The sequence below is a fragment of the Oncorhynchus keta genome, chromosome 7, assembly GCF_023373465.1.
Source record: "Oncorhynchus keta strain PuntledgeMale-10-30-2019 chromosome 7, Oket_V2, whole genome shotgun sequence".
In the NCBI taxonomy this organism is placed as follows: domain Eukaryota; kingdom Metazoa; phylum Chordata; class Actinopteri; order Salmoniformes; family Salmonidae; genus Oncorhynchus; species Oncorhynchus keta.
In genome coordinates this window covers 39,119,872-39,133,374 of record NC_068427.1, presented here as the reverse complement: position 1 = coordinate 39,133,374, position 13,503 = coordinate 39,119,872, and the positions used below count along the sequence as shown (strand labels likewise).

At 48.9% G+C, this 13,503-nt stretch overlaps 1 protein-coding gene across 1 annotated transcript in view; it reads right to left on the bottom strand.

Annotated features, from left to right (window-relative positions):
- LOC118386427 (inactive phospholipase C-like protein 1) overlaps positions 1-13,503 on the bottom strand; it is a 124,989-nt gene that overhangs the window by 11,105 nt on the left and 100,381 nt on the right. The window contains exons 5-6 of the mRNA XM_052522868.1: positions 10,940-12,625; positions 1,280-1,642 (exon numbers count right to left, since the gene is read on the bottom strand). Of these exons, the coding sequence (XP_052378828.1) occupies positions 1,280-1,642; positions 10,940-12,625 (2,049 nt within the window). The remainder of the gene's footprint in view (positions 1-1,279; positions 1,643-10,939; positions 12,626-13,503) is intronic.

Here is a 13,503-nt window from a genome sequence, read left to right as displayed (position 1 = left end):
ACCGTTCAGATGCTACAGAAGACCGATGTTTGGGATGTATTATGGTCTGACAAACACCTCTCTCGCTCTGCCACCTTTCACCACAGATGCCTTATGGTCTGACAAACACCTCTCTAGCTCTGCCACCTTTCACCACAGATGCCTTATGGTCTGACAAACACCTCTCTAGCTCTGCCACCTTTCACCACAGATGTCTCATGGTCTGACAAACACCTCTCTAGCTCTGCCACCTTTCACCACAGATGTCTCATGGTCTGACAAACACCTCTCTAGCTCTGCCACCTTTCACCACAGATGTCTCATGGTCTGACAAACACCTCTCTAGCTCTGCCACCTTTCACCACAGATGCCTTATGGTCTGACAAACACCTCTCTAGCTCTGCCACCTTTCACCACAGATGCCTTATGGTCTGACAAACACCTCTAGCTCTGCCACCTTTCACCACAGATGTCTCATGGTCTGACAAACACCTCTCTAGCTCTGCCACCTTTCACCACAGATGCAGAAGGGCGACATTGGAGGATGCAGTGGATTCAATAAACTAACAAGTTTCATATCTTAAACTGACGGATGTTGGTGGGACTTTTGAGTATTATGCTAATTAGATGTCCATTGTTAAAAAGGAACAGACAATTGATAGATTGATGACTGGAACGAACTGCAAAAGTCACTGAAGCTGGTGACTCATATCTCCCTCACTAACTTTAAGCACCAGCTGTCAGAGCAGCTCACAGATCACTGCACCTGTACATAGCCCATCTGTACATAGCCCATCAAACTACCTCATCCCCATACTGTTATTTATTTTTGCTCCTTTGCACCCCAGTGTCTCGTCTTGCACATTCATCTTCTGCACATCTATCACTCCAGTGTTTAATTGCTATACTGTAATTATTTCGCCACTATGGCCTATTTATTGCCTTAGTATCTCATTTGCACACACTGTATATTGATTTTTTTCTATTGTGTTATTGACTGTATGTTTGTTTATTCCATGTGTAACTCTGTGTTGTTGTTTGTGACGCACTGCTTTGCTTTATCTTGGCCAGGTCGCAGTTGTAAATGAGAACTTGTTCTCAACTGGCTTACCTGGTTAAATAAAGGTGAAATAAAATAAATAAAAAATGGTGGAAACTCCCTCTAGCCCCACATTACACCAATCAGATGACTGGAAATCCATGAAGGGAAGTGAGCCAGTCCATACTACATGGAAGAGAGGGACTTCTTCGCAACGCAGCAAGTGTGTGAGAAATAGAATTAACCTTTGACCTCTCTCACCTGTGCATCCTCCCGCAAGTCCGTGGCCTCCTTGAGAGGGGCGCTAGCGGGACGGAACGTATCATCCAGAGCTTTAATACCCGTGTTCCGTAGGGTCACGTACTCTCGCCCCCGCCGCACCCCTCTCCGCACAGACAGACCCCTCCTCTGGGCCTTGCCCCCCCCTCGCCGATTGGTCACGGCCACATGGACGAATAGGCTGGCGTGGGGCAAGGGGTCTCCCACCAGACCCAGCAGGGGCACGTTGCGGTAGCCCGGCTGAAGGCACTCAAAGGCCACGCTGTACTGGCCAATGAAGTCGTCTCCGATGTAGTCATCGTCCAATACCACGAAGCGGAGGAGCGCCAACTCCGGCATGTTCACCTGGGAAGGACAGACGGCAACCAATCATGAGCACAGGTGCAGCAACAGATACATTTCCAGGATTGTTACCCAATACTGTTGGATGGTGATGTCTCTTCATTCCCCCGGGCCACATTATATTATCCATGACATCGACATTCAGTATATTTGTACATTCAATATCACACATAGGTACATATTCAGGTATGCACATGTACTCACGCTCACACATTATTAACCTGGGTGGCATCAGTACAAACAGTATTAATCAGACAAATGAAATACATTGGAATAAAACCACCATGAACATGGTGAGGAATATATTAACTCGAACACCCACTGGCAGTAGCAGGACTTATGGCTGTGTTAGTGTGGCTATACATATTCATTGTGAGAGGAGACACAGACAGCAGATCATTATGACGCATAAACATCCAATAAAACACACCCACACACACACACACAGAAACAAACACACACACAAAGAAACATACACACACACACACACACACACACACACACACACACACACACACACACACACACACACACACACACACACACACACACACACACACAGAAACACACACACACAGAAACACACACACACACAAAAACACACACACACGCAGAAACACACACACACACACACACACACAAACACACACAGAAACCCACACACACTTTCTGGTCCGCCATTGGTTTCTGGGCTCTCAGTGTGATGAATGTGTTTCGACACACAACGACTACATGTCCTCTACCCAGACCTGCCTGCTAACACTTCCATTCCTCGTTCTTGTATTAATGTTCGTCACATGGCCTTAAATTGTCTCCATTTGTTTTCCTGGTCACCAATGCTATTTCAATTTTTCAATAATAAATCATTCGATTTTTCCATTGTGTTAAATGATGGTGTATTGATTGATTTCCAAGTTTTCAGTGTACATTTTTCAAGATGAGAAGAGAATCTTCCAGCCCATTGTGTATCTCACTACACCCCCATATGCCTCGTCTTGGAATATGCAGACAGACGTGTTAAAAGTAAGTTTACATTGTAATACTTCTGACAGACAACTTTCTATCTCCGTCCATAACTTTTGGACATCATAGCATCCCCAGGAGGCAGGGATTGTTGAGTCATTGTTAGTTAAACACTTATGACATGACTCTGTCGATGCTCTGTAGAATTTGTGAATTTTGTCTCGTGTTTAATAAATTCTATACATTAATTTATTCTGGATTAAGTGTACATTTTCGTTAAGTGTAGAATGTGAATTTTGTCTCTTGTATAATAAATTGTATACATTCATTTATTGTGGATGAAGCGTACATGTTCGTTAACTGTAATTTCGTAAGTTATATTCCAACATTTTCCTCCATCTTGTGCCAACATCAGTTCGTTTTAAGTTTTGGTTCCAATAGTTTATACAGCTCATTCTGTGCTAGTGTAGATTTTAACGTTTTAGCATGGAGCTCCATCAATCTAATAGGGATGTACAGATGTAGGATCTTCATTTGATCACCCTGTTGCAGGATACATTTCCAGGACATTTACAAAAGTGTAGTGTATTTGAGGTTTAAAAGAGGAATGAAAAGGGGAGTCTAAACAGCATCCCCCTCTCTGTGTATGTGTGTGTGTGTGTGTGTGTTCCCAGAGAGGACCCATGTGTCTCTGCCTCGTGAGTGTGTGTCTGTAGAGTCACGCCACATTACCTTCTAGTCGCCCACCAAGCCTTAGGTTACTGGCCACAGGGATAATGAGCTAAACAGAGCTTAACCACTGGCTTTGGTTTCTTTCTTAGTTGTTAAAGTTTTTACAATACTTTGTAGTTCATGTTTTGTTTTTAGTCTTTGTTATTCTCATAACATAAGACTATTGTTCTTAACATATTGTTATTATCTGCAATACAACTAGATTAGCGTCCCACACCATTGGTCAATGCTACCGTAGACCTACTCTCCAACTGTTCTCTCTCCATTCCCACACCATTGGTCAATGCTACCGTAGACCTACTCTCCAACTGTTCTCTCTCCATTCCCACACCATTGGTCAATGCTACCGTAGACCTACTCTCCAACTGTTCTCTCTCCATTCCCAAACCATTGGTCAATGCTACCGTAGACCTACTCTCCAACTGTTCTCTCTCCATTCCCACACCATTGGTCAATGCTACCGTAGACCTACTCTCCAACTGTTCTCTCTCCATTCCCACACCATTGGTCAATGCTACCGTAGACCTACTCTCCAACTGTTCTCTCTCCATTCCCATCACCATTGGTCAATGCTGTATAACCCTCTCCATCTGTTCTTCATCTCCATCTCCCACACCATTGGTCAATGCTCTGTCTGTCTGACCTACTCTCCAACTCTTCTCTCTCCATGGGAATTCCCAAACCATTGGTCAATGCTGGAATGAGAGCCTGGCTCTCCATGGGAATGGATTGAGAGCTCTGTCTGTCTTCCCATGGGAATGGAATGAGCTCTGTCTGTCTTTGCTATGGGAATGGAGACCTGCCTGTCTGTCCATGGGAATGTGAAAGCTCTGTCTGTCTGTTGCTATGGGAATCAATGCTACTCTGACCTGTCTCTCCATGGGAATGGAATGAGAGCTCTGTGTCTCTCCATTGGAATGTTTGCCATCATGAATGGAATGGAGCTCTGTTTGTTGCTATAATGGAATGGCTCTGTCTGTCTTCACTATGGGAATGCAATGAAGCTCTCTGTCTGTTGCTATGGGAATGGATTGGCTCTGTCTGTCTGTCGCTATGGGAATGGAATGAGAGCTCTGTTTCTTGCTATGGGAATGGAATGGCTCTGTCTGTCTGTCGCTATGGGAATGGAATGAGAGCTCTGTCTGTCTGTTGCTATGGGAATGGAATGAATGGATTGGCTCTGTCTGTCTGTCGCTATGGGAATGGAATGAGAGCTCTGTTTGTTGCTATGGGAATGGAATGTTTATGTCTGTCGCTATGGGAATGGAATGAGAGCTCTGTCTGTCTTTCGCTATGGGAATGGAATGTTTCTGCCTGCCTGTCTGTCGCTATGGGAATGGAATGAAAGCTCTGTCTGTCTGTTGCTATGGGAATGGAATGAGAGCTCTGTCTGTCTGTCGCTATGGGAATGGAATGAGAGCTCTGTCTGTCTTTCGCTATGGGAATGGAATGTTTCTGCCTGTCTGTCGCTATGGGAATGGAATGAGAGCTCTGTGTCTGTCGCTATAGGAATGGAATGTTTGTCTGTCTGTCGCTATGGGAATGGAATGAGAGCTCTGTTTGTTGCTATGGGAATGGAATGGCTCTGTCTGTCTGTCGCTATGGGAATGCAATGAGAGCTCTGTCTGTCTGTTGCTATGGGAATGGATTGGCTCTGTCTGTCTGTCGCTATGGGAATGGAATGAGAGCTCTGTTTGTTGCTATGGGAATGGAATGGCTCTGTCTGTCTGTCGCTATGGGAATGGAATGAGAGCTCTGTCTGTCTGTTGCTATGGGAATGGATTGGCTCTGTCTGTCTGTCGCTATGGGAATGGATTGGCTCTGTCTGTCTGTCGCTATGGGAATGGAATTGAGCTCTGTCTGTCTATGTGATTGGAATGCTCTGTCTGTCGCTATGGGAATGGAATGAGAGCTCTGTTTGGCTATGGGAATGGAATGTTCTGTCTGTCTGTCGCTATGGGAATGGAATGAGCTCTGTCTGTCTGTTGCTATGGGAATGGATTGGCTCTGTCTGTCTGTTGCTATGGGAATGGAATGGCACGGTCTGTCTGTCTGTCTGTTCTGTTGCTATGTGAATATTGGCTCTGTCTGTCTGTCGCTATGGGAATGGAATTGGCTCTGTCTGTCTGTCGCTATGGGAATGGAATGAGAGCTCTGTCTGTCTGTCGCTATGGGAATGGAATGAGAGCTCTGTCTGTCTTTCGCTATGGGAATGGAATGTTTCTGCCTGTCTGTCGCTATGGGAATGGAATGTTTCTGTCTGTCTGTCGCTATGGGAATGGAATGAGAGCTCTGTTTGTTGCTATGGGAATGGAATGGCTCTGTCTGTCTGTCGCTATGGAAATGGAATGAGAGCTCTGTTTGTTGCTATGGGAATGGAATGGCTCTGTCTGTCTGTCGCTATGGGAATGGAATGAGAGCTCTGTCTGTCTGTTGCTATGGGAATGGATTGGCTCTGTCTGTCTGTCGCTATGGGAATGGATTGGCTCTGTCTGTCTGTCGCTATGGGAATGGAATGAGAGCTCTGTTTGTTGCTATGGGAATGGAATGTTTCTGTCTGTCGCTATGGGAATGGAATGAGAGCTCTGTTTGTTGCTATGGGAATGGAATGGCTCTGTCTGTCACTATGGGAATGGAATGAGAGCTCTGTCTGTGCTATGGGAATGGAATGGCTCTGTCTGTCTGTCGCTATGGGAATGGAATGGCTCTGTCTGTCTGTCGCTATGGGAATGGAATGAGAGCTCTGTCTGTCTGTCGCTATGGGAATGGAATGAGAGCTCTGTCTGTCTTTCGCTATGGGAATGGAAATGGGAATGGAATGTTTCTGTCTGTCTGTCGCTATGGGAATGGAATGAGAGCTCTGTTTGTTGCTATGGGAATGGAATGGCTCTGTCTGTCTGTCGCTATGGAAATGGAATGAGCTCTGTCTGTCTGTTGCTATGGGAATGGAATGGGAATGAAATAAGAGATCTGTCTGTCTGTTGCTATGGGAATGGATTGGCTCTGTCTGTCTGTCGCTATGGGAATGGAATGAGAGCTCTGTTTGTCTATGGGAATGGAATGGCTCTGTCTGTCTGTCGCTATGGGAATGGAATGAGAGCTCTGTCTGTCTGTTGTTGCTATGGGAATGGAATGGCTCTGTCTGTCTGTCACTATGGGAATGGAATGAGAGCTCTGTCTGTCTGTCGCTATGGGAATGGAATGGCACGGTCTGTCTGTCGCTATGTGATTGGAATGGCTCTGTCGGTCTGTCGCTATGGGAATGGAATGAGAGCTCTGTCTGGATGTCGCTATGGGAATGGAATGAGAGCTCTGTCTGTCTGTCGCTATGGGAATGGAATGGCTCTGTCTGTCTGTCGCTATGGGAATGGAATGGCTCTGTCTGTCTGTTGCTATGGGAATGGAATGGAGGTCTGTCTGTCTGTCGCTATGTGATTGGAATGGCTCTGCGGTCTGTTGCTATGTGAATGGAATTGGCTCTGTCTGTCTGTCACTATGGGAATGGAATGGCTCTGTCTGTCTGTCGCTATGGGAATGGAATAGCTCTGGGAATGGAATGGAAGCTCTGTCTGTCGCTATGGGAATGGAATGCTTCTGTCTGTCTGTCGCTATGGGAATGGAATGAGAGCTCTGTCTGTTGCTATGGAATGGAATGGCTCTGTCTGTCTGTCGCTATGGGAATGGAATGAGAGCTCTGCTCTGTGCTATGGGAATGGATTGGCTCTGTCTGTCTGTCACTATGGGAATGAAATAAGAGCTCTGTCTGTCTGTTGCTATGGGAATGGATTGTTTCTGTCTGTCTGTCGCTATGGGAATGGAATGAGAGCTCTGTTTGTTGCTATGGGAATGGAATGGCTCTGTCTGTCTGTCGCTATGGGAATGGAATGAGAGCTCTGTTTGTTGCTATGGAAATGGAATGAGCTCTGTCTGTCTGTTGCTATGGGAATGGATTGGCTCTGTCTGTCTGTCACTATGGGGGAAATGAAATGGGGAATGGAATGGCACGGTCTGTCTGTCGCTATGTGATTGACTGTCTGTGGGAATGCTATGGGAATGGATTGAGGTCTGTCTGTCTGTCGCTATGGGAATGGAATGAGAGCTCTGTTTGTTGCTATGGGAATGGAATGTTTCTGTCTGTCTGTCGCTATGGGAATGGAATGAGAGCTCTGTTTGTTGCTATGGGAATGGAATGGCTCTGTCTGTCTGTCGCTATGGAAATGGAATGAGAGCTCTGTCTGTCTGTTGCTATGGGAATGGATTGGCTCTGTCTGTCTGTCACTATGGGAATGAAATAAGAGATCTGTCTGTCTGTTGCTATGGGAATGGATTGGGTCTGTCTGTCTGTCGCTATGGGAATGGAATGAGAGCTCTGTTGCTATGGGAATGGAATGGCTCTGTCTGTCTGTCGCTATGGGAATGGAATGAGAGCTCTGTTTGTTGCTATGGGAATGGAATGGCTCTGTCTGTCTGTTGCTATGGGAATGGAATGGCTCGGTCTGTCTGTCACTATGGGAATGGAATGAGAGCTCTGTCTGTCGCTATGTGATTGGAATGGCTCTGTCGGTCTGTCGCTATGGGAATGGAATGAGAGCTCTGTCTGGATGTCGCTATGGGAATGGAATGAGAGTTCTGTCTGTCTGTCGCTATGGGAATGGAATGGTACGGTCTGTCTGTCGCTATGTGATTGGAATGGCTCTGTCGGTCTGTTGCTATGGGAATGGAATGGCACGGTCTGTCTGTCTGTCGCTATGTGATTGGAATGGCTCTGTCGGTCTGTTGCTATGGGAATGGAATGGCACGGTCTGTCTGTCTGTCGCTATGGGAATGGAATTGGCTCTGTCTGTCTGTCGCTATGGGAATGGAATGAGAGCTCTGTCTATCTGTCGCTATGGGAATGGAATGAGAGCTCTGTCTGTCTTTCGCTATGGGAATGGAATGTTTCTGCCTGTCTGTCGCTATGGGAATGGAATGCTTCTGTCTGTCTGTCGCTATGGGAATGGAATGAGAGCTCTGTTTGTTGCTATGGGAATGGAATGGCTCTGTCTGTCTGTCGCTATGGAAATGGAATGAGAGCTCTGTTTTTTGCTATGGGAATGGAATGGCTCTGTCTGTCTGTCGCTATGGGAATGGAATGAGAGCTCTGTCTGTCTGTTGCTAATGAGAGCTCTGTTTGTTGCTATGGGAATGGAATGGAATGTCTGTCGCTATGGGAATGGAATGAGAGCTCTGTCGGTCTGTTGCTATGGGAATGGAATGGCTCGGTCTGTCTGTGTCACTATGGGAATGGAATGAGAGCTCTGTCTGTCGCTATGTGAATGGATTGGCTCTGTCTGTCTGTCGCTATGGGAATGGAATTGGCTCTGTCTGTCTGTCGCTATGGGAATGGAATGAGAGCTCTGTCTGTCGCTATGGGAATGGAATGAGAGCTCTGTCTGTCTTTCGCTATGGGAATGGAATGTTTCTGCCTGTCTGTCGCTATGGGAATGGAATGTTTCTGTCTGTCTGTCGCTATGGGAATGGAATGAGAGCTCTGTTTGTTGCTATGGGAATGGAATGGCTCTGTCTGTCTGTCGCTATGGAAATGGAATGAGAGCTCTGTCTGTCTGTTGCTATGGGAATGGATTGGCTCTGTCTGTCTGTCACTATGGGAATGAAATAAGAGATCTGACTGTCTGTTGCTATGGGAATGGATTGGGTCTGTCTGTCTGTCGCTATGGGAATGGAATGAGAGCTCTGTTTGTTGCTATGGGAATGGAATGGCTCTGTCTGTCTGTCGCTATGGGAATGGAATGAGAGCTCTGTTTGTTGCTATGGGAATGGAATGGCTCTGTCTGTCTGTTGCTATGGGAATGGAATGGCTCGGTCTGTCTGTCTGTCACTATGGGAATGGAATGAGAGCTCTGTCTGTCTTTCGCTATGGGAATGGAATGTTACTGCCTGTCTGTCGCTATGGGAATGGAATGTTTCTGTCTGTCTGTCGCTATGGGAATGGAATGAGAGCTCTGTCTGGATGTCGCTATGGGAATGGAATGAGAGCTCTGTCTGTCTGTCGCTATGGGAATGGAATGGTACGGTCTGTCTGTCGCTATGTGATTGGAATGGCTCTGTCGGTCTGTTGCTATGGGAATGGAATGGCACGGTCTGTCTGTCTGTCGCTATGTGATTGGAATGGCTCTGTCGGTCTGTTGCTATGTGAATGGATTGGCTCTGTCTGTCTGTCGCTATGGGAATGGAATTGGCTCTGTCTGTCTGTCGCTATGGGAATGGAATGAGAGCTCTGTCTATCTGTCGCTATGGGAATGGAATGAGAGCTCTGTCTGTCTTTCGCTATGGGAATGGAATGTTTCTGCCTGTCTGTCGCTATGGGAATGGAATGTTTCTGCCTGTCTGTCGCTATGGGAATGGAATGAGAGCTCTGTTTGTTGCTATGGGAATGGAATGGCTCTGTCTGTCTGTCGCTATGGAAATGGAATGAGAGCTCTGTCTGTCTGTTGCTATGGGAATGGATTGGCTCTGTCTGTCTGTCACTATGGGAATGAAATAAGAGATCTGTCTGTCTGTTGCTATGGGAATGGATTGGGTCTGTCTGTCTGTCGCTATGGGAATGGAATGAGAGCTCTGTTTGTTGCTATGGGAATGGAATGGCTCTGTCTGTCTGTCGCTATGGGAATGGAATGAGAGCTCTGTTTGTTGCTATGGGAATGGAATGGCTCTGTCTGTCTGTTGCTATGGGAATGGAATGGTCTGTCACTATGGGAATGGAATGAGAGTCTGTCTGTCTGTCACTATGGGAATGGAATGAGAGCTCTGTCTGTCGCTATGTGATTGGAATGGCTCTGTCGGTCTGTCGCTATGGGAATGGAATGAGAGCTCTGTCTGGATGTCGCTATGAGAATGGAATGAGAGCTCTGTCTGTCTGTCGCTATGGGAATGGAATGGCACGGTCTGTCTGTCGCTATGTGATTGGAATGGCTCTGTTGGTCTGTTGCTATGGGAATGGAATGGCACGGTCTGTCTGTCTGTCGCTATGTGATTAGAATGGCTCTGTCGGTCTGTTGCTATGGGAATGGAATGGCTCGGTCTGTCTGTTTGTCGCTATGGGAATGGAAGGAGAGCTCTGTCTGTCTGTTGCAATTGGAATGGAAGGAGAGCTCTGTCTGTCTGTTGCTATGGGAATGGAATGGCTCCGTGTCTGTCGCTATGGGAATGGAATGAGAGCTCTGCCTGTCTGTCGCTATGGGAATGGAATGGCTCTGTCGGTCTGTCGCTATGGGAATGGATTGAGAGCTGTCTGTCGCTATGAGAAAACGTATTGTTGTGTATCCCAAACGTATTGTTGTGTATCCTTATGAAATGGACGTTTGCGTTATGTGTTATCATTATTATCAGGGACAAACACATAGTCTGTCCAGATTTAGCAGGCAAAACTGGTTGAAATGACTGTCAGTTTGTGTTTGTAATGACATCATTTCACTGTCCACTGGGAGTGCATTAGATGTTAAAGTGTAAGAACACTCAGGTTGTGTGTGTGGACCGTGCTCTTAGTCTGAGGATATGTTGGTGAAATCTCAGGTGTATGTGTTGTCTACATTACTGATCTCTCACCTGAAACTCAAAAGTCTCATCAAACAGTGGGTCATCCTGGTTCTGTGCTGCAGTCCTGGTCCGTTGCTCAGCGCAGTCCGCCGGTACCCCATGCAGCTCCAGAACCACGTAGGGATCTATAACCTCTCCTTTAGCCCCGGCGCCCTGCGGCTTGGGCAGGCTGTGAGCGCTGATCACCTTCACCCTGAGGGTCTGAGGGGGAACGCCAGGCACACAGCCCTGGGTCACAGCACTGAAGTAGGACACCTCATCTCTCATGACACCTGGTCGCAGCACGAAGCCGCAGCCCCCGTTCTGGGTGAACCGGCCTCTGTGGAGGTCCAGCATGGCCCCGGGGGTCTGCTGGTTGAGGGCCACTAGCTGGACCCCGCCCTTCCAGTAGCCCTGGGGGTTGGGGTTGGAGGAGTCCAGGCGGACGGAGCTTGGCCGAACACGGCTCAGGGTCCGCTTGGTGAAGCTTACTAATTCCTCTGGGCTCTCACTGGCCAGCCGTCCCGCTTCTCCCTCCCCCAGGGAGCACAGTGTCCAATAGGGCGACTCAGGGGGAAAGGGCGTGCCCGGGGTGGAGGGGGTGCTGGGCGGGGAGTGCTGCTGTCCTTGTTTCCTTGTTTCTCGGTGGTTGTAGAAGCTACGGCTTCCGGTTCTAGCCACGCCCACAAGATCTGATAGCTCATGTCGAAGGCGGAGCCTCCTGGGCTGAGGGGGCGGGGGCACCACTAAAACCGCGCCCAGTTCCTCCTCCCCGGGTATGGTCATTTTCCGACCAGCCAAGGGCCCGCCTCCCCCTATCTCCTCGTCCTCCTCTGACACCTCTCCCTCAGACCCCTCCTCTTCGGGCGGTAGCTTCTTCCCCACAAGCAGCACTCGGCCCTTCAGCTGCTCTGGGGAGGGTAGGGTGGTGGCTCGCCCCCCCAGGCTGACCGGCAGGGCCTCAGGGGTGTAGAGACGTGTAGAGAACACTTTCCTCAGGTGCTGGGCCAAGGTACGCTGCTGGGAGGGAGAACAGCGCTGGCACAGGTAGAGCAGAAGCGGATAGGGCGAGGTTAGGAAGGCGTACTTATTGACCACCTCCAGGGCACTGCGGATGGTGACAGGGGCGTGGTGATGGTGGTGATGGTGGTGGTGGTGGTGGGCATCAGGACCATAGTCCACCCCCAGGAGCGGCTCCCCCTCTGGGCCGTCTGTCACCCCCAGCTCTAGGCACCGACACCCGGCCTGGAGAGCCCTGGTCAGGCCCCCTAGATCAGCCCTCCCATGGACCTGGTCATCCAGGAGATAGGACCGATAGGAGGTACTGATGTAGTAGTGGGACAGGGGCAGGCTCATATCCTGACACACTGCCTGGTGTTCCACGTCAAACAGCTGGCACTCTGGGGACTGCAGGTAGCGGGAGAATCCATCCAGAGCCAATAGACCTCTCTCTTTCCCAGGACCGGAGGGCTCGAAGCGTCGGACCAGTTCCAGACAGCCCTCGGCCGTGGCCAGAGACAGGCCTTGCTCCGTCTCCAGGAAGAGACGGAGGTCCTGGGCATCCAGACACTCGCGGTCCTTGGAGAGTTGGACCAACAGGAAGTAGACGTCTGGCCGAGTGCATAGCTCACAGAAGGCCTCCTGGAACTCCTCGCGCGTCACGTGAGACGTCAGCTTCTCCTTGCTCCTCTGGATCTCCTTGAACCTCAGGCGCACCTGGAGGGGGGGGATTTGGAATGAAGGAGCGGGAAAAGGGAAGAAGGGATGAGACAGAGGAAGAGAGAAGGATGAATGATGAGAGAAAGAGGAAATGCAGAGAGATGAGAAGAGAAGGTTTAGAAAGGGCAGTGAAATGTAAATATTCCACAGAGTGTAGGAATTATTGAGCTAAATTATAGGGTGCCCATTATTCTACAATGAAATTAACTTAATTTCAGTTTATTTCCTTACTAGAAAGGATATGAAAGAAATCTACCTACCCTTCCATGATACTAGCCCCCTGACTAGAGCCCCTGGCCTACCCTTCCATGTTACTAGCCCCCTGACTAGAGCCCCTGGCCTACCCTTCCGTGCTACTAGCCCCCTGACTAGTGCCCCTGGCCTACCCTTCCATGCTACTAGCCCCCTGACTAGTGCCCCTGGCCTACCCTTCCATGATACTAGCCCCCTGACTAGTACCCCTGGCCTACCCTTCCATGATACTAGCCCCCTGACTAGAGCCCCTGGCCTACCCTTCCATGATACTAGCCCCCTGACTAGAGCCCCTGGCCTACCCTTCCATGATACTAGCCCCCTGACTAGTGCCCCTGGCCTACCCTTCCATGATACTAGCCCCCTGACTAGAGCCCCTGGCCTACCCTTCCATGATACTAGCCCCTGACTAGAGCCCCTGGCCTACCCTTCCATGATACTAGCCCCTGACTAGTGCCCTGGCCTACCCTTCCATGCTACTAGCCTCCTGACTAGTGCCCCCTGGCCTACCCTTCCATGCTACTAGCCCCCTGACTAGTGCCCCTGGCCTACCTTCCATGCTACTAGCCCCTGACTAGAGCCCCTGGCCTACCCTTCCATGCTACTAGCCCCCTGACTAGAGC